The sequence below is a fragment of the Aquarana catesbeiana genome, linkage group LG02 (assembly GCF_042186555.1).
Source record: "Aquarana catesbeiana isolate 2022-GZ linkage group LG02, ASM4218655v1, whole genome shotgun sequence".
Taxonomy (NCBI): Eukaryota; Metazoa; Chordata; class Amphibia; order Anura; family Ranidae; genus Aquarana; species Aquarana catesbeiana.
In genome coordinates, this window is record NC_133325.1 from 552,390,968 (window position 1) to 552,409,557 (window position 18,590).

At 40.9% G+C, this 18,590-nt stretch overlaps 1 protein-coding gene across 1 annotated transcript; it reads right to left on the minus strand.

The window, feature by feature from the left end:
* Window positions 1–4,963: 4,963 nt before the first annotated feature.
* On the minus strand, window positions 4,964–13,301 carry LOC141128579 (acidic mammalian chitinase-like). The gene is made up of 11 exons (XM_073615945.1): window positions 13,176–13,301; window positions 9,886–9,915; window positions 9,559–9,760; window positions 8,702–8,758; window positions 8,457–8,622; window positions 8,221–8,345; window positions 6,755–6,878; window positions 6,170–6,355; window positions 5,730–5,849; window positions 5,506–5,647; window positions 4,964–5,340 (listed from the first exon to the last, which is right to left on the minus strand). The coding sequence occupies exons 1-11, from the start codon at window positions 13,198–13,200 to the stop codon at window positions 5,069–5,071; spliced, it is 1,449 nt and encodes a 482-aa protein (XP_073472046.1). The 5' UTR covers window positions 13,201–13,301; the 3' UTR covers window positions 4,964–5,068.
* Window positions 13,302–18,590: the final 5,289 nt, after the last annotated feature.

Consider the following 18,590-nt stretch of genomic DNA (forward strand, 5'->3'; position numbering starts at 1 on the left):
AATCAGGCTCACTTCTGCATAGAAACCAATGAGCTTCCAGGTTTTATTACCAAAGCTTAATTGAACAATCTGGGGTTAGAAGCTCATTGGTTTCTATGCAGAAGGAAGCCTGATTTTGCACTTTTCAGCTTTAGTAAATAAACCCCATTGCATACTTAAAAGTGGAGTATGCCTGTATTTTACATTTTTCAACATTAAACCTCATTTGCTTGTGGCTGCCCACCCCATTAATTTGTTTAGATCTTCTTACAAGGTTTCTACATACTGCGTAGAAGTTATTGCCCTGCTTAGCTTAGTATCGTCCACAAATATTAAGATTGAGCTGTTTATCCCATCCTCCAGATCATTTACAAGTAAATTAAAATGGATTGGTCCCAAGACAAAACCCTGGGGGACCCCACATTCCACACCACGCCATTCCGAGTACTCCCCCATTTATCACTACCCTCTGAACTCGCCCCTGTAGCCAGTTTTCAATCCATGTACTCTTCCTTTGGTCTATGCCGACAGACCTTAATTTGTGCAGTAAACTTTTATGGGGAACTGTATCAAATGCCTTTGCAAAATCCAGATACACCATGTCTACAGGCCTTCCTTTATCTAGATAGCAGCTCACCTACTCAAAGAAGGTTAATAGATTGGTCTGGCAAGAATGATGGTGAACTGGAGAAAGTGCAGAGAAGGACAACCAACCTGGTAAGAGGCATGGAGGAGTTCAGCTATGAGGAAAGATTAGCTGAAATGAGAAGAGACATTCATATAGTGAACTTGGTGTGGAGTTATTCACTTTCAGGGCAATACAATGGACAAGGGGGTACTCTTTTTGTCTGGAGGAAAAGAGGTTTAACCTTCATAAGCAAAGGCTTCTTTACAATATGAGCTGTGAAAATGTGGAATAAACTCCCTCAGGAGCTAGTTCTAGTCAACTCAGAAGATCTAGATATGTTTCTAAATGCACGGAGTATAATTGACTAGTTTAATATTTTTAAAGCTGAATTCCGAGGAAAGTAAAAATTCATCCCAGCCTCACTGCAAGGGTTAAATGCTCCTTTAGGTCTAGGGGACCAGCAAAAGCAGCTATATTTAACTGATCCTCAGCTCCTATTCATGGTTCATGGTTCAATTCAGGTTCTATTCATTCTGATAGATCGTTGCCAGCAGCCTCTTCTCCCCTACACTCCAGCAGTTGCAGGTCCTCTGACATCATCATGTACAATGCAGGGACGATAGCCCTGTATTGGACATGAGGATAAAAAAGAACAGTACACTGCCAGATCACAGTGGAGAAGAGGAAAGCACCAAAGCGAAGCATGAATCAGGTAAGTAAAACTGCTTTTTCAGTGAAACGGATGGAAAGCCTGACCGCTTCAATAAACACACTCTCAATGTCCATAACCGGGTTTGGGAATTGTGGGATCTGTTAGAATCCCCTTCAGCCTAAAGTCTTACTAATTTGGTGACGCCCTGTGTGGACGGTGACTCTGGTCTTTGGGGGGGGGGTCCTAGTGTGGGTGGTTGCTCTTTACTATTTTCTCTTTTCTTTTCTTCTCTTTCTACCTCTGTCTTGCTGTACTGTATGCCCTTTGATTTTTTGCCATTGTGCTCATTTCAGTGCTTTTTCCCACTCAGCTACATGCCATTGGTCAGTTGTGATGTTGTAGTATTACTGCTCCTGTGGTTGTGATCATTAAACCTGACCTTGTTGTATATTGTCTCCATCTACAGGATCCACGTGTCTTATTCCACTTTTTCATGTGATTGCAATGTCAATGGGCACTTATTGGCTTTTGTCATGTATATTGTTTAGTATTTTCTTGTTTTTATTGTTGATAATTATTAAAAGTGTCAGTTTTCAAAAAAAATAATTTTCCGTGTCCCCTAGATTTAAAAGACCAATTAAACCTTGCAGTACAGAGGCAACCCCATTACAAGAAAGGCTTTTACATTCCCCAGAGATAGGCTTTAAGTAATAAAGCCTTGGATTGGTAATTCAGAGAATATCCTATTTAGAGTTCTGTGAATGTCATAACTAATCACATGTGCAGCGCCATGGCAAGTGCAGATCCAACTCCGGATCACAATTTGATGGGGACCAGCACTTGTTGATTGTGCAGGTTGGTATGGGAACTGAGTAGAGCAGGGGTGCAAGCCGCTGGCCCTCTGATGTGCCCCATAAAACCCCTGCTCTGGGATGGCGGGTTGGCAAGCCCAGATCACAGGTTCCCAACTCGCTATCCCAGAGCATCAGTGGTAAGAATGGAGGCGGTGATAGAGGAAGCCTGTCACAGCTGGAGTGATACCAAATGTGCTTTGCCTGTGGCAACAACAGCTGGAGATACCCGCCTGGGACAGCAACAGCATGGGACAGATACCTGCAGGAATCCTGAAGAAGAAGTGAAGTTTGAGGTCAGTATTTTTAATTAAAACCAAACAGCAAGAGACATATCTGTTGTCTACACTGGTTACTCCGGGCTGCTTTCAAACTGATCCACAGATGCAGCACAGGGCACCTGCAGGTTACCTTCACTGAGCTATAGACTTCTGTTATTACCTGCGGGTTTGGTGCTTTCTAAAAGCACACCAAAACTCCTGAATGTAGGAGCTTTGGTGCCCTTTCAGAAAGTGTACCACACCTGCAGGATACAATAAAATGTTATGGCAAAGTGCAGGTAACCCGCAAGAAAGACACAGGTACACTGTGCTGCACCCGCAATATGGGTAAACCATAAAGCAGCTTCGCTATGGAGCAACAGATGTAAACAAACATGTGTCTGTTTACACTTGCCTACCCCCAATTTAATCCACTAAAAAAACAGAAGGGGATCGGTCCCCTTCCATCTGGGAGGATTGGATCGGAGGGCCCATAGAGTAGAGTGGGCTGTGTACAAGTAGGCTGTGTACGAGAAGAGTGGGCTGTGTACCATAAAGTAGAGGGGGCCCATATTCAGAGTGGACACCAGTGGCGGCCCATCCATAGGGGGTGCACGGTGCCGCCCCCCTCAAAGCTAGTGACAAAAAAATTTAAAAAGGCCCTTTAAAAAACAAAAGAAAAGAAAAAAAAAACTTCCTTTAATCGCACTGTGTTCGGGCGCCGGACACAGTGCACTATGGGAAGCGTGACGTCAATGCAATCGCAGACGAGATGCTTTATTTGCGGGGTTTTGTGCTGCATTGTGGCGCAATGCTTTGCACGACAACACTCCCATTTGTTCACTTCCATGTCATTCCTCACTGTCTATGTTTTGAATGGCACCCCGTAGGACATAGACAATGCTTTACCACGTAGTCACCTCCGTTTTCTCTGTGCCAGTGAGAAGCTGAATTTGGATGGATCGCATGGCCCAAGCGGGGCCTATTTACGAAGAATATTCCATTTTGATGGTAAGCCACCGGACCTCCTGTCAGCCGCGAGCCACCTGCGCAGGGGGGTGTGGAGGGTTTGCTGTGAGTGTTCCGCATTGCTGAGGGGGTGTGCTGGCAGCCGCAAGCCACCCACGAGGGGGGGGTGGAGGGTTTGCTGTGAGTGTGTCGCATGTCGGGGTGTGCTGGCAGCCGCGAGCCACCCGCGAGGGGGGGTGGAGGGTTTGCTGTGAGTGTGCCGTGAGCCGGAGGGTGCTGGCAGCCGCAAGCCAACCGCGAGGGGGGTGCTATATACTATCTGTGGTGCTGATCTATATACTATCTGTGGTGATGATCTATATACTATCTGTGGTGCTGATCTATATACGATCTGTGGTGTTGATCTATCTACTATCTGTGGTGCTGATCTATATACTATCTGTGGTGCTGATCTATATACTATCTGTAATACTGACCTATATACTATTGGTGGTGGTGATCTATATACTATCTGTGGTGCTGATCTATATACTATCTGTAATGCTGATCTATATACTATCGGTGGTGGTAATCTATATTTTATCTTTGGTGCTGATCTATATACTATCTGTGGTGCTGATCTATATACTATCTGTAATGCTGATCTATATACTATCTGTAATGCTGATCTATATACTATCGGTGGTGCTGACCTATATACTATCTGTGGTGCTGATCTATATACTCTATCTGTGATGCTGATCTATATACTACCTGTGGTGCTGATCTATATACTATCTATCTGTGGTGATGATCTATATGCTATCTGTGGTGCTGATTTATATACTATCTGTGGTGCTGAGCTATATACAGTATCTGTGATGCTGATCTACATACTGTATCTGTGATGCTGAGCTGTATACTCTGTCCTGTGATTCTGGGGCTGTATAATCTGTCCTGTGATGCTGAGCTGTATACAAGTCCTGACACTATGGGTGGAAGCAAGTGGAATACAGGGGACGAAGTGGGTGGATTATATAAGGGGTGGGGCTCATGAGAAGTGGGAAGGGTCAAAAAGGAAGGGTGGGGTCTGGCACCCCCCCCATCCTAAAACTTCACCAGCCGCCACTGGTGGACACGGACCTGTCATCCGTCCACTCTGCTCATTGTGGCAACCGGTTACCAAGTTGCTCAAGTGGCTCTCGCGCTTCAAAAGGTTGAGCACCACTGTAGTAGAGTTTGGGGTTCCACCCTTCCAAGAAGTCCATTGTACTGCCAGGGAACAGCAGGTGCATGAAAACATTAGCGATTTGTGTGCCTGTCTGCACTACCCAGGCTGGCGTTTGGGAATACAGCTCCTGCAGAAGCAATGAGTGAAAAACGCCATGTTCTGGACTGATAGACCACATTCTATTAGGATAGCAGCTGTGTAGTCCAAGCATGTGTAGCCCAAGCAAGTTTGCTTAAAAATTCTCTGTTTAGGTATGTGAACAATGGTACTTATTGTAGCATATCTTATCACCTTATTTTAAAACTGACTCTCAACACTGTATGTAGATTCCTATAAGTAGGTAGAAACCTATTAATCAGTGATTATAGTATAAGCTACATTATGTTATACAGTTGACAATAACACACTGACAAGTTTGAATATGCTAAATACTTTATTTATTGTAGCACTAAAGTTTTGTGGTCTCCATGTAACTTGAGTAGTAAATACACTAGCATTTTGTACTGTAGAAGAATCTGATTATGCCCAGCTGCAGCACTCACAGCTTGGGTCAAAAACAAGGCCAGCCTGGCAATTTTGTTGGTAGGTGACGCCATTTAAGCAATGCCAGAAAGCATTTTTATTGCCAGCCACTGGATAGAGGCCGTTTGCTTTCCCAGCACAGAACCCACTGCCTCCTGAGCTACTACCAGAGCTGCTGCCAGAGCTCCCTCCAGAGCTTCCTCCACTGGGTTGCTGGGTTGCTGGGGCAGCTGTGATTGGGGCAATGGGAGAAGAGGGAGGTGTGCAACCTGTAAATGAAGATAGAAGAATATCAGAATGTGTTTTAGCTCAATTTTTTATAATAATTGAAGTAAGAGGCTATACAATTACTGTACGCAGAAACACTTTCAAAAACACTCCAGCAGTTAAAATTATATACTGTAGATACTGTATGAACTAAACGTATGACTCACCAGAAGCTTGTATTCCAAGAGCTTGGTTCAAGGTGCTGATCAGAGGATATTTGCCCTGGTTACAGAAAGTACCAGTAAAATCATCCAGATCAATTGCCCAAACCATTGCACCAGCAAAGTTGTTCTTCATCAGCCATTCAGCCTGTAGGTAAAAGAATGAAAAGTTGTGTAAGGCTCTGTTTCTGTGTTTTGGCTTTTTCTATTTAATTGTATAACAAAAGTACCTTTATCTGGAAGCTCTTCTGGTTATCGTATCCCAACCACTCATTTCCTTGGTAGGCAAAAGGAACATCTTCAGCAGAAGACCACTGACTGGTAGCTCCATTCTTCAGGAAAGTACAGATCTAAGGGAATGCAAAGAAAAATGTCAAATATTCATATCTATTATTTAGATCACAACAAAAGACTCAGAGAGCCATTCATTTCCATTCAGTCTATGGAATTTATTGAATGGAGAATATAAATTAATACTACATAATGTTCTACATAATACATAATATTACTTAATTAGTAGGAACACTGATGTGGTACTACCAGTGTAATGCATAATGTATTGTAAATATTACGTATTAAATCAGGCATTAAAGGATACTTTTAGTAATGCCCTGCAATAGGTAAATATCTCTAAAATGTAGTCTCCTGCAAAATAATCTTGTAATCTTACTTCATAATAGGCCCAGAATCCAGATTGTTTGGTGTAAGGTCCAGCAGGGCCAGCTCCAGAAGTAGGGGCACCAATGGCAGTGTTTGATGGATTGCTCAGAATGAAGGTGTGTCCATAGGTTGGGAAGCCAACAATGAGTTTTGAAGCTGGTGCACCATTGTTCAACCAGTAGTTCATAACATAATCCTGCAAGCGGAAGAAATAATAGACTGTGTATATGTGCTTATGTACGTAAATACAGTTGTAACTTTAGTTACTATAAATAGCTATTATTTTGTGATATGTTCTTTGCAGATACATATTAAAGTTGGTCAGATGATATGCACTTGCATTTATAACCTTTAGCATCATTATTGACATAAAGGCTGATTTACCAAAAAAGTAGAAAATCTTCACTCATAAATATAAGTTTGATTATTCAATTATCCAGTCACGTGAAAAGCAAATTCCTGGTCATTTTAAATACTCAGTTTACCACAGATGCTTTTCCAATGATTGGATAATTGAATTGAACATTCACAAATTCTAATGTTTATATTCTCAACTGTTTTAGTATATTAGCATTATTGTCTGATGAATACTTACCACATTCAGGTAAGCGTTTGCACCGGTGGCAGAGGGGTTAGAATACAAGGGGCTGTTTTCTCCAGTGTAACCTTCCCATGAGCCATGCAGATCATAGGTCATGACATGGAAGTAATCCAAAGCCCTAAATATTGAAAAAAATATTATTGGAAAGATATTATATATTTATATATATATATATATATATATATATATATATATATATATATATACACAGGGAGCTGCTTCCAGTTTCATTCACCTGGTTAGCCTTATCATCACTAAAAAAGGATTAAGCATCTTAGCCATACAAAGCACACTGCTAGAGGTAGAGATACTAAAAGAGGCAATTTACTCATTGTTGTCAGTACATCTAGGACTCTGAAAGTCCTCTTTTTAGCATTTAGGATCTAGGAGTTTGGACCCAGAGGGGGTGAAAGGAGAGTATGCAGTACCCAACTAATGAAAACAATTGCAAAGACATTAATAATGAGGTCCCAGCTGCTATGCAAATCTGTTTTGAAAGTGAACTTTCTCCTATAGTTCATTCGTTTTGATCATTTATTTTAGTTTAAGTGCTTTCTGTATTTCAGCTTTCAGTTAACCTGCTGGTATTGTGTTTATGCAATAATCAGAAAATTCAGCCTTTAATTATTATAACTTTGCAGACTTACTTATGAAAGATTAATCATTTCCCCTTTTTTAACTTTAGTTATTTTGCCTAAGGCTGACATTTTAGGTGGGGAGTATTAGGGGGAGTTGCTGCCTTCCAGCCTCCTAACCTCACACAATACATAGAAAATAGAAATAGTTAAGGCAAGGCCATTGACAGTTCAGCAACTTTCAGATTAACAAAGAATTTGTCAGCGAAAGAGGTTCACATATTTATTGCCAGACAGGTTTGATTTAAAGTGGAGGTCCGCCCACCGCTGCAAAAATTAAAAGCCAGCAGCTACACATACTGAAGCTGCTGACTTTTAATAATCGGACACTTACCTGTTCTGGAGTCCAGCGATGTCGGCACTGCAGCTGATGTTTCCATCAGCTGTCGGGTGCATGCCGCCTCCATTGCGAGTAAGGGAACCCTACTGCTCATGCATGAGGCTCGGCTCCTCTCTGCTACAGTCCTGGCGGCCGGGAAAGGTGGAGGGAGCCCGGGCAGTGACGTCAATACCTGCGGCTGAGTCTCCCGGAAGTGGGGACAGCATACCTGTGCAAGACAGATATCCTGTCCCCCCTCCTCCCCGAAAGGTGCCAAATGTAGTACCGGAGGGGGGAGGAGTACAACGAGTGGAAGTTCCACTTTTGAGTGTAACTCCCCTTTAAATATAAAATTGACTTACTTTTTTACTTACTTTTTCTTGTTTCTTAAAACTGATTTTTTTTTTTTTTTCATGTAGAATTACATGCTAGCCTGTAAGTTTAGATTCAGAGAACTTGCAAAGCTCTGTTACTATATATATGAGATTATATTTTGCAATGCTTACTGAGCAAGTTGTGGGATCTGGTAACCAGCTTGAATGTTGGAGATACCACCAGCTACAGCAGCTGTCACCATGAGTCTTGGTCTGTTGGTTTGTGAAGCTTCGGTTTCAAAGGCTGCTCTCGTTTCCTGTTAGAACAAAATTGATCTTATTTCTTGTCTATTCAGAATTAGGTAAATACAGTATGATGATCCCAATGTCGTTTACTTCCTCCCAGAATCTTATATGTATAATTGTACCTGAACCAGAGTAGTGAAGAGGGCTTTGTCTTGAGGTGTGCTTCCTCTTGATCCAGGATATTCCCAGTCAAAGTCCAGCCCATCAAACCCATACTGACGCAGAAATGTAATCACAGATGAGATAAATGTTTGACGGTTTTGAGCTGTAGAGACCATCTGAGTGAAACTAAGGACAGAGAAAGAAGATAAAACTTGCTATGGATAGCTCTGCATCCTCACAATAGAATTATCTGAATTATACTTACGGTGCAGTTCCAAAGTTCCAACCTCCAATGGCTAACAGAGTTTTCAAGTTTCCATTCCTGAAAACAGAAATTAAAAAGTACTTTGTAAAGGATTTGACTTTTAGCAAAAGTGCTGTGTTTAAAAAAAAAGTAATATAAAATAATCCATTCAAATATGTAGTGTTCCTGTAGTGTAAAAGTTGCAAGGGTAAACTTTTCTACCTAGTAGTTAAAATATTAAGAGTTCACTGATTTTGTAGCAATCTGACTGACTGACTGAGGTGGATACATTAACCAATTCATTCAGCAACAGAATGATGCTCTGTTTCTAGACATGGTAATAGTCTCATGTATAAGCTGTGTTAAATCACTTACATTAGTTCATATTAGGTGGAAAATATTGTTGCTGCAATTAATTATAATTACTTTAAGCTGACCGATTTGTACCTCCTTGTTTATATGACAACTATAGTGAAATAAAATTGTATTTTTACATGATTAATACTGTATATGGTTAATACTTCTTAATACTTGTACTTGAAAACTATCATTTTCTATTGTAGCCAATTACCATAAGAATATTAAAATTTAATAATCCTTTATGTATTTGTACACAATTTCTGGCAGCATGTCAGGAGGCTTAAACTGAATTAGCATATTAATGTATCACTTTTTTTGGTGTAGTCTGGTTTTACCCCTTTACTACACTTCCATAGCTGATGCAACCTTTGAGGTGGCTTTACAGTTACGTAAACACACTTTTTTTTAGAGTAATAGCATTATAATACTGCAATTAAGCACCTACAGTATGTGTTTGCATACTACTATGAACTTGCCATTTATATTATTCTATGATTTTAACATTAGAAATTACTTACTGGTTCTTCAGGTTTTGGAAAGAGCTGTACAGGGTGACATCATTCCATTCAATGGTGGTGATCTGGTTGTTGGACATTCCAGCAAAAGCATATATCAGGTGAGTACACAGGCATGGATCAATGTTGTCAGGCTTGAATTTCCCCAGTCCAGGCCTGTATTGGGCCCAGTTGGTGAAGTAGCATGACAGCTCGAAGGCAGAGCCTGGGTGGAGAAAGAATACACATACCTGATGTGTCAGATTGCCTTATTCATTGTTTTAATATCAATATCTTTAATATTAATATATGGTAATTAATGTTAATCTTAAAAGATATTTAATACCTTACCTAGCTGAGCATTCAGCAGGAGAGCCAGCCCTAGAAGACATACATTAAAGTTTGGTGAATATTGCATGGTATACTGTATACTGTACCTAAAATCTCTCATTGAAAGAGGTATTATATAATACATTTTAATTAACCTGAAACCTTTTTTTAATGGAATCTTTAGGTTCCAAGTAAAAGCCAAAGTTAAGCTTGTAGTGATGAGCTGATTGGCAAGAAGGGAAGATACCTAGGTGGGCTTGCAGAAGAAAGAGAACTAAGGGTGGATGCCACCAGTGTCCACTAGAATTTCAGAGAGCAGGCAGAAGATGAAGCAAAGTACGTAGAGTATAGGCTTGCCTGAAAAATGTTGTCACACTTTTCTTTTTTTTTTACATAATATAGCCTTGTGTCTGGGGTGCCCTTTATTTTACATTTCACAGGTCCCAATTTCTAGGTCAGCTACAGAGAAATTAACACTGTGCCAGAAAGCAGCTGCTGAGAAATGTTTTTTCAGTTTGTGCAATGCGTGCCTAAGGCTGTCATTAGCATATCAGCTATTACTAAGCTGACTATGTACCCATGGATATGAGATGACAGTAATCTGGTCCTTTTTCTGCAAAATCTGGTGACAATGCCACACCCCCCCCCCCCAATCCTGATGGCCTCGCTGTGTCTGGCAGATTATAAAACTTACCCTTGATTGCTAAGTTAGTGTTAGTGGCAGCATCTGTCAATATTACCTCTATATTCTTCCATACCTCTCCATTGATATGAAAGAAATGTTCTGACAAGCAAAACATAGAGCTTCCAGATAATTCATGTTCTTGAGGGCAGCTGTAATGTGCATTCATGTCTGAGTGTCTTCTACAGCAGAGCTTGAGCTGTTTATTTTTCCTTTTGAATGTTGGTCTATCCATCCCTTTTTGAACTGAACTTGTAAGGCCAAAAATGTCTATGCTGTAATTGCTAACTTATTTTAAAGGTGCACGCTCTAGACCAGGGGTCTCCAAACTGTGGCCTGAGGGCCAGATGTGGCCCTTTGCTAGCCTTTATCCGGGCCCTTGGGGCACAATTCCTCCCACTGATATGAGGCACTATTCTTCCCAATGACACCAACAATGGGGCACTATATCTCCCATCAATACCAATGATGGGATACTATTCCTCCTACTAATAGGGGGAATACTCTTCGTCCTATTGACCACCAACTCTGAGGCCATATTTATTCTCACTGATGCTGGGCCTGTGACATTTTCTGCCCCTGCAGGCCACAACCTGGCCCTCCTAAAGTCTGAAGGACAGTAAAGTGGCCCTTTGTTTGAAAAGTTTGGAGATCCCTGCTCTAGACTGTCATCTCTATCCTGGCTTCAGTGCATCTTCATTTCACTCTTCAGCCATTATTGACCCTGCAGGACTTTTTAAACTTCATTGTGGGAGATTTATTAAAACTGGAGCACACAGAATTTGGTGCAGCTGTGCATGGTAACCAATCCTTTTCTAACTTCAGTTTGTTCAATTAAGCTTTGACAATAAAACCTAGAAGCTGATCGGTTACTAAGCACAGCTGCACCAGATTTTGTGTGCACCAGTTTTAGTAATTCTCCCCTACTGATTGCTCGCTTTTTCCAGGTAAGTGATGTTGTAGTGATTGGCACCAGGACCAAAGATATGACATATCTTTGCTAAGTACACCATAAAGGAAATAGAAGAGGGGAGGGAAAGAGAGATGCCAAGCCGATGCTGGTATAGCACGGTTTATTGTTAAAACACAAATTTGCAAAAAAAAATACACTCATATTGTAGTCTTGGGTAACAGGCAGTATAGTGCAGGACGTAATCTCTCTGGCAAAGTCCAAGGAAAGCCAAAGCCATCGGTGAACGGGGCCACTGAGGCAACAGTGCCAGAATCCGGACAATTCTGCTGGGGATCCACCGGCTTTGGCTTTCCCAGCCTATTTTGAGAAGGCAGCCTCGCTCCAGCCCTGGATGTTAGCCAGTGACTGATAAATTTATATTATTTTTAACCTCTGGGAATATACCATGTTATGTTAGCTCAGTACATTTGGATAATAGTCCTTTTTGTTATTTTTGAAGATTATCTTTGTGTACGGACAAGGGTAGCGCTGAGTGTGTGTCTTTGCTTTATCACCATAAAGGAAATACTGCTATTTACAATAGGACTCCTTCTCCAAGAGAAATGCATTTTCTTTCAACATGAAAATATTGGCAAATAGATAAAAAAGCATAAGGGAACCTTCCAGTCAGTTTTTTTTTTACTTATTCATGGCTTCATTATACTTTTAAATTGTTGTGCCATCCAATATTGACTTTTCTGTTTTTTGGTAGATGGATAGTTAAATTGCCTGGCAATTTTGTATTATCCTTAGGGACTCATTTATAGAAATCTCTGCAGCTGTGCACACCTACCCTGGCCATTGTCAGAGGGTTCAACATATCCTGTTGGATATTGCATTTATTTTATACTATATTGTGAGGAATTCAACAGCATGAGTTGCACCGGCCAACTCATTTGGGTGGTCAGGAAAAGAGTTAAAGTGATACTAAACCCCAGAACAAAATGTAAAATGGCATTTTTATGTGGTTTCTGCATTCAATTTTTTTAGGACTTTATTTCTGGCAAGTAAGTCTGTTGCATTTCATCAGACCAAGCTATGCACCAGAAGTGGCATTTAGAGGCTTGATACAAACCATTTAAAACTGAAAGGAGTGCCTACAATTGTCAGCTTTTATTTATATAAAACATTTTTTCATCTTTAATTTGTTAGTCAGGCCCATACAAATCTGCTAGTGTATTGACAATGCTGCTGTCCAAGGATGTCTCCGTAACTCCTCCATCCAGACTGGAGACACCCTAAAGACAGAAAATGTGTTACTGGCTGGGTCAACTGGTGAAAAAAGGGAACAAAAGAAAACTAATGTAGCTACAACATTTAAGGTTTGGTCAGCTGCAAAATGTATTGTTTTCAGGTTTAATATTGCTTTAAGAACTATATAGAAGGGAGATCTTGCTGTTGGAGTTTCCAAAATATATAATAAGCCAGGGAACAACTCAGGCCACCATGGCTCCTTCTATTACTAATTATTACTAAATTATCCCTTTTAAGTGGACTAACCCTTTAAGAAAATATAAAAATTGAATGAATGCTCAGTGTTAATCTAACAAGCAGATTTGTCAGCCACCCTGAATATCATAACATAAATGCTTTACGCTGTAAAACACATAGTACAGTGGTTGGCGATACAAAACCACAATACAAAAGCCTATTATAGCATGGTGAGCATTAACTTACCGGTGAAGAGGATAAGCTTTGCCATCTTTGCCTCTGTACTGACTGCTGCTAGACAACTTTACCTATTTATACTCTTTTCTCTGGTCCCTTTTTTTATCATGTGACATTTAGACATTTTAAAATATAATATTGCTATGGAATTATGTTTAAATTGCTAGATTTTTATCATTCTTTAGAGTATGTTGATTAGAAAAGCAAGCATTAAAAAATATCTTTTGTTTTAATGTGTTGTTTTTGGAAAGCTTCATAAGCTTTCATACAACAGAAATCAAATAGTGAGGTCATTGGAACACATTCCTAAGTATACTGTATGTGGACTCAACCCATGAGGGCTTTGCTGTCGTATTCTATATTCAGAATAACAAATATTACACAACCAGCCTCCAAAGAACACAGGACAGTCTGGTAGCATTGACCTTTTCTTGTCATTTTTTTTTTTTTTGCCACTTCAGCGAAGTATTTTTCCGGTAATCTTGTTTCAACTTTAACGTTCAAACTCATCCCTTCACATCGTCACATCATTGTGGCATTTTTGTCAGCTTTTTACAAATCAAACATAATATCTTAGAAAAACCCCACTTCAATTGACTTCCCTCTTTCCAACCCACCTAAAGCACACCCAACCCCCCCACTCCCTCCCCCCCCCCTCACCCCCCGGCCTCACCTCTCTTACGTCACACCCGTCTCCTACTCCTTCTCCACTCTACTCCTGTCTTATCCAATTTCCACCCCTCTCACCCTATCTAGTAATCACCGTCTAACAGCCTCAGGACCAAATACCCCACACCTCGGCAGCTCTTAATGAACATTTGTACTCTACCCATTTCCTCCATTTCCGCTCACAGACTTCCATTCCCATCCCATCACTAAACCTGAGATACAGTACTCTAGGCCTTGAATTTTGTTAATTTTATTGAACCAATCCCGCATCGTGGATCTACCTTTCACTTGCCAGAATCTAGGTATAAGGCTTTTGGCCGTGTCAGTAAGCTGTGGTATTAGCGTTTTCAGGTATGTTTTCTTTCCAATATTTTTTATTGAATATAGTATATGGAAAATATACAATACATATTTCTTAAATATAAACGACAATGTAGAAAAGATTAAAAGAACAGAACTCGGCCAACATGGCCTACACACATTACATGTAGCAAAATGTAACAGTTTTACTGGATGAGTATAACATCTCTACATCTGTCTGTCCTTATATTTTTGTTGCCCCAGAATCATTACCATATCACTTATGTATTCCTTGTAGCTTGTAGAGAGGGTGTGGCGCCGGGCGCCCACCTGTCCACCCCCTATGGGATCTACTCTGTGGACAGGAGGCCCCCAGCCCTCCCCCCCTACTTATAAGCAGCAATGCTACTATCGCTTCTTGATTCTTTGCAATATTGCGAGGGCAATAACACCAGGCAGGAAAACCTGCGTAAACTAACAAAAGTAAAGAGGGGAGAGTTAAAGAGCAAGGGAGAGAAAGAAGAAGAAAAAAAGAGGTGGGGGGAGAATTGGGGTTGAGTGCACCCCTAGGGATCTTCTCTGAGATCCATTAATTATCAAAGCCCGCAGATAGGTATGTCAACCATGGTTCCCAAATCCTGTCGAAGGCCTGTTGTTTATCCGAAAGGATCGCCGACAGGCGTTCATTAATCATGATCCATGTCAGTTTAGCTTTTACCAGTTCAAATGGGATCAGAGGCTTTCTCCAGGATCTAGCAATCGCGATTCTAGATGCTGTGAAGACAAAGGATATGAGTTTTTTTGTGTACCGAGGCACTCCTTCCACTGGACCTCCCAGTAGCGCCTGTTGTGGGGATTTGGTTAGGTTAACTTGGGTCAGTGAGTAGATAAAGTTATAGATACGTATCCAAAACCGTCTAACTTTAGGACAGGACCACCAAGTATGATATATTGTACCCTCCCCTCCACACCCCCTAAAACATAGTGGGGATGCGCCGGGGATGTATGTAGCAATTCTCGCAGGAACCATATACCACCGTAATAAGACTTTATAATTCACCTCTATTAGGGAGGTATTTATATAACCTTTTGAGGCTAATTGAGCCGTATTAAACCATGTGTCCGTTTCCATCGTTACCTCCATATCTTGTTCCCACTTTTGCATGTAAAATAATTTTTCTGTCTTAGAGGACAAAATACCATAGATTTTGGATATGTGACCTTTATGTTTATCAAAGGATCTGCATAGATATTCCATTGGAGAGAACATCATAATATCGGATTTGCACTGTAGAATTTTCAGGAAGTGTACTATCTGGAGGTAGTGATAGAATTCTGTATTAGGTAACTGGTGTTTTTCTATAAGAGATTGTTTTGATGATATACCCCTATGGTCACATAAGTCAGCTATACGAATCAAGCCCTTGTTGGTCCACCATAATAATCTTTGAGGATTAAGACCCGGGGTGAAGTCTGGGTTGCCCGTTAATGGGGCTAAGGGAGCATGAGGTGAGCGGAAGGTAAAAGGTTTTTGTAATCTATCCCACAAGCTTAATGAGAAAGATAATGTGGGGCACAAAATGGTAGGTCTGTCTTTCATATGGAGCCACAACAAATCGGTTTTGTGGGGTATGGGGATGATTCCAGTTTCATCCAAGAAGGTTGAGGTAGTCCAGAGTGGGCGTGAATTAGTTGGGCCAATTGGACTGCCTCAAAATATTTGGCCAAATTTGGTACTCCCAACCCCCCTTTAAGTCTGGGGGTGTAGAGGGTTCGCTGATTCACCCTAGGTCTTGTATCTCCCCATATAAACTTCATGATCTTTTTCTGAAAAGCCTTACGATCAGGCCTATTGATTGCTATTGGAAGGGTTCTGAACAAATACAACAGTCTTGGTAAGAGATTCATTTTAATGGAATACAGTCTGCCAAACCACGACGGAGGGCTTTTAGCCCATGACAATAGATCTGCTGATAGCTTCTTATAAAGAGGGAGTAATTGGCCTGGTACAGAGTCTGTAGGTTGCAGGTTAGAAAAATTCCCAAATATGGGAGTTTATTTTGTTGCCATTTAAACTGAAACGATTTTTGGAGAAGTTGTACAGTCTGCGGTTCTAGAGTTAAATTTAGGGCTTCAGATTTGGAATGATTTATCGTGAGACCCGAGAATGCGGTGAAGCGCCTCAAGATTCGGTATGAATTAGGAAGGGACTTGATCGTAGAGGAAAGGAACATGAGGATATCATTGGCGAATGCATATGCCTTTTATGTCTTGGTGATTTCTAAGCTTTATTGCTAGGGGTTCTAGTGCTAGTATAAATAAAATAGGAGATAGGGGGCACCCTTGTCTCATTCCCCTGTGTATATTGATTGTGTGAGATTTGTAGCCTTTTATCTGGATTTTGGCCGTGGGTGTGTTGTATAGTACTTGTAATATATTCAGAAAATGAGGCCCAAAATCCATATCTTCTCAATGCGTAGTATATATACTCCCACGTTACCGAATCGAAAGCCTTACAAAGGTCTAACGACAATAGCATACCCTTCCGCGAACCTAAATTGTCCCAGTTTGAGTTAAGTGCTGCAATGATATCTATCGCTCGTCGGGTTTGGTCCGGGGCCTGTCTATTGGGAACAAATCCCACTTGATCAGGATGGATATATTTGGCAAGAAAAGAATTTATTCTGGTTGCCAAAACTTTAGTCATTAGTTTGAGGTCCACATTAATAAGCGATATCGGGCGATAATTTGCAGGATCCCCATGATCCTTTCCTGGTTTAGGGATTACTTGAATGAGGGCCTCATTTTCATGTAAAGATAGGGGGTTGCCTTTCCGTATCGCATTAAAAAAGGAACACAAATGAGGAGTCAGTATGGCTGCAAATTTTCTATAATAGTAGCCGTCTGGGCCAGGTGCTTTTGTGGGGTTCAAACACTTAATGGCTGCCAGTATTTCTCCTTCAGTGAAGTCTGCTTCCATTAATTCTGTGTATTCTTGTTCTAATGTTGGTAAGGAAATGTCATTGAATAATTCCTCTGCTCGGTCCTTGGGGAATGGGGTTGGTTTATTATATAGATCAGTGAAGAACTTTGAAAATTCTTGAAGTATCTCTTGGGGGGTTTTGAGTCATTTTCCCATCTCGAGTACGCAGTCTAGGCATTGTTAAATGGTCGCGGGTTTAGTTTTCTAGCTAAAAGTGTGGTAGGTTTGTCTCCCTTGGTATAATAACGATGTCTAGACCAGCGTAGAAATTTCTCTGCTTTGGTTGTTAGACTAAGATTTAGTGCCATTCTAGCTGTGTCTATTTTATGTCACAGATCAAGATGAGGGTTAGATTTTTGTTCCTGAACTATTTTATGTAGTTCATCTTCCTGTTGTTGGATTTTTTGTGCATCTTCCCTTTTTTTCCTAGAGGCCACTTGAATCAATTTGCCACGAATGGTGGCTTTATGTGCCGCCCATTTAATACTTGGGGACGTGTAGTTAGCTCGATTAACTGTAAAGTATTGTTGTATATATAGCCTTCTCAATCTCAGTGTATATAATGGGGTCATTGAGTAAGGATGCGTTAAGTCACCACATGGAGGGTTTTGGTCTTTTCCATAAATCAGTTAATGCCATTAGCACTAATGAGTGATCTGACCATGAGCTAGGTACTATTTTGACTGATTCAATTGAGGGTAAAAGTGAAGATTGTGTTAATAAATGGTCTATGCGCGAATATGTTTTATGGACCTGAGAATAATGGGTATAGTCTCTGGTAGTGGGATGGGAATCCCTCCAAGTATCTATGAGATCATAGGAATGTAGGATCCGGGCCAGTTTAACTCCCTGTTTGGGAGTATGTTTCAGGATAGGTTTGTGTACATTGGTCCTGTCTACGGCTTGATCTAAGGAGACATTGCTGTCACCCCCCATTATTAGGGAAACCTAGCATTCAGATGTTTAGGAGCTGAAATGCGTGAAAAATGCGTTTCCTGAAGGAGCAGAAAATCTACATCCAGTTTATGGTAGTCAAGAAAGGCTTTAGCATGCTTAGTGGGGGAATTTAGACCTTGCACATTATGTTTTAATACCTTACTTTGTGTAAGAGGCAATTGAGACTTTAGCATTGTGGTCTGGCAGACTGTACTTGCCTGTTGCAGATGGTCATCCTGATTTTCGAGTAGGAGGTGTCTCGGTGGGCTTCTCCAAATTTCAGGTGTAGGGGTGCACTCAGGGGTAAAAAGAAAACAAAAGAAAAGAGAAAAAAGAAATCAATGTTGGGATAAGATGAACTGGACCAGTGTCCACCTGTCACCTCAGAAATAAAGTACATAAAAAACTGATTTATCAACATGAACATATTCGTAATGGTCCCGGAGACTATTGTCTCCACTAAGTAGGGCGAGGTTGTCTCCATCTAAGCGATGAAGACAAGCTCGTCAAGAAGTGGCATGCGGTTTCGCCTCGGC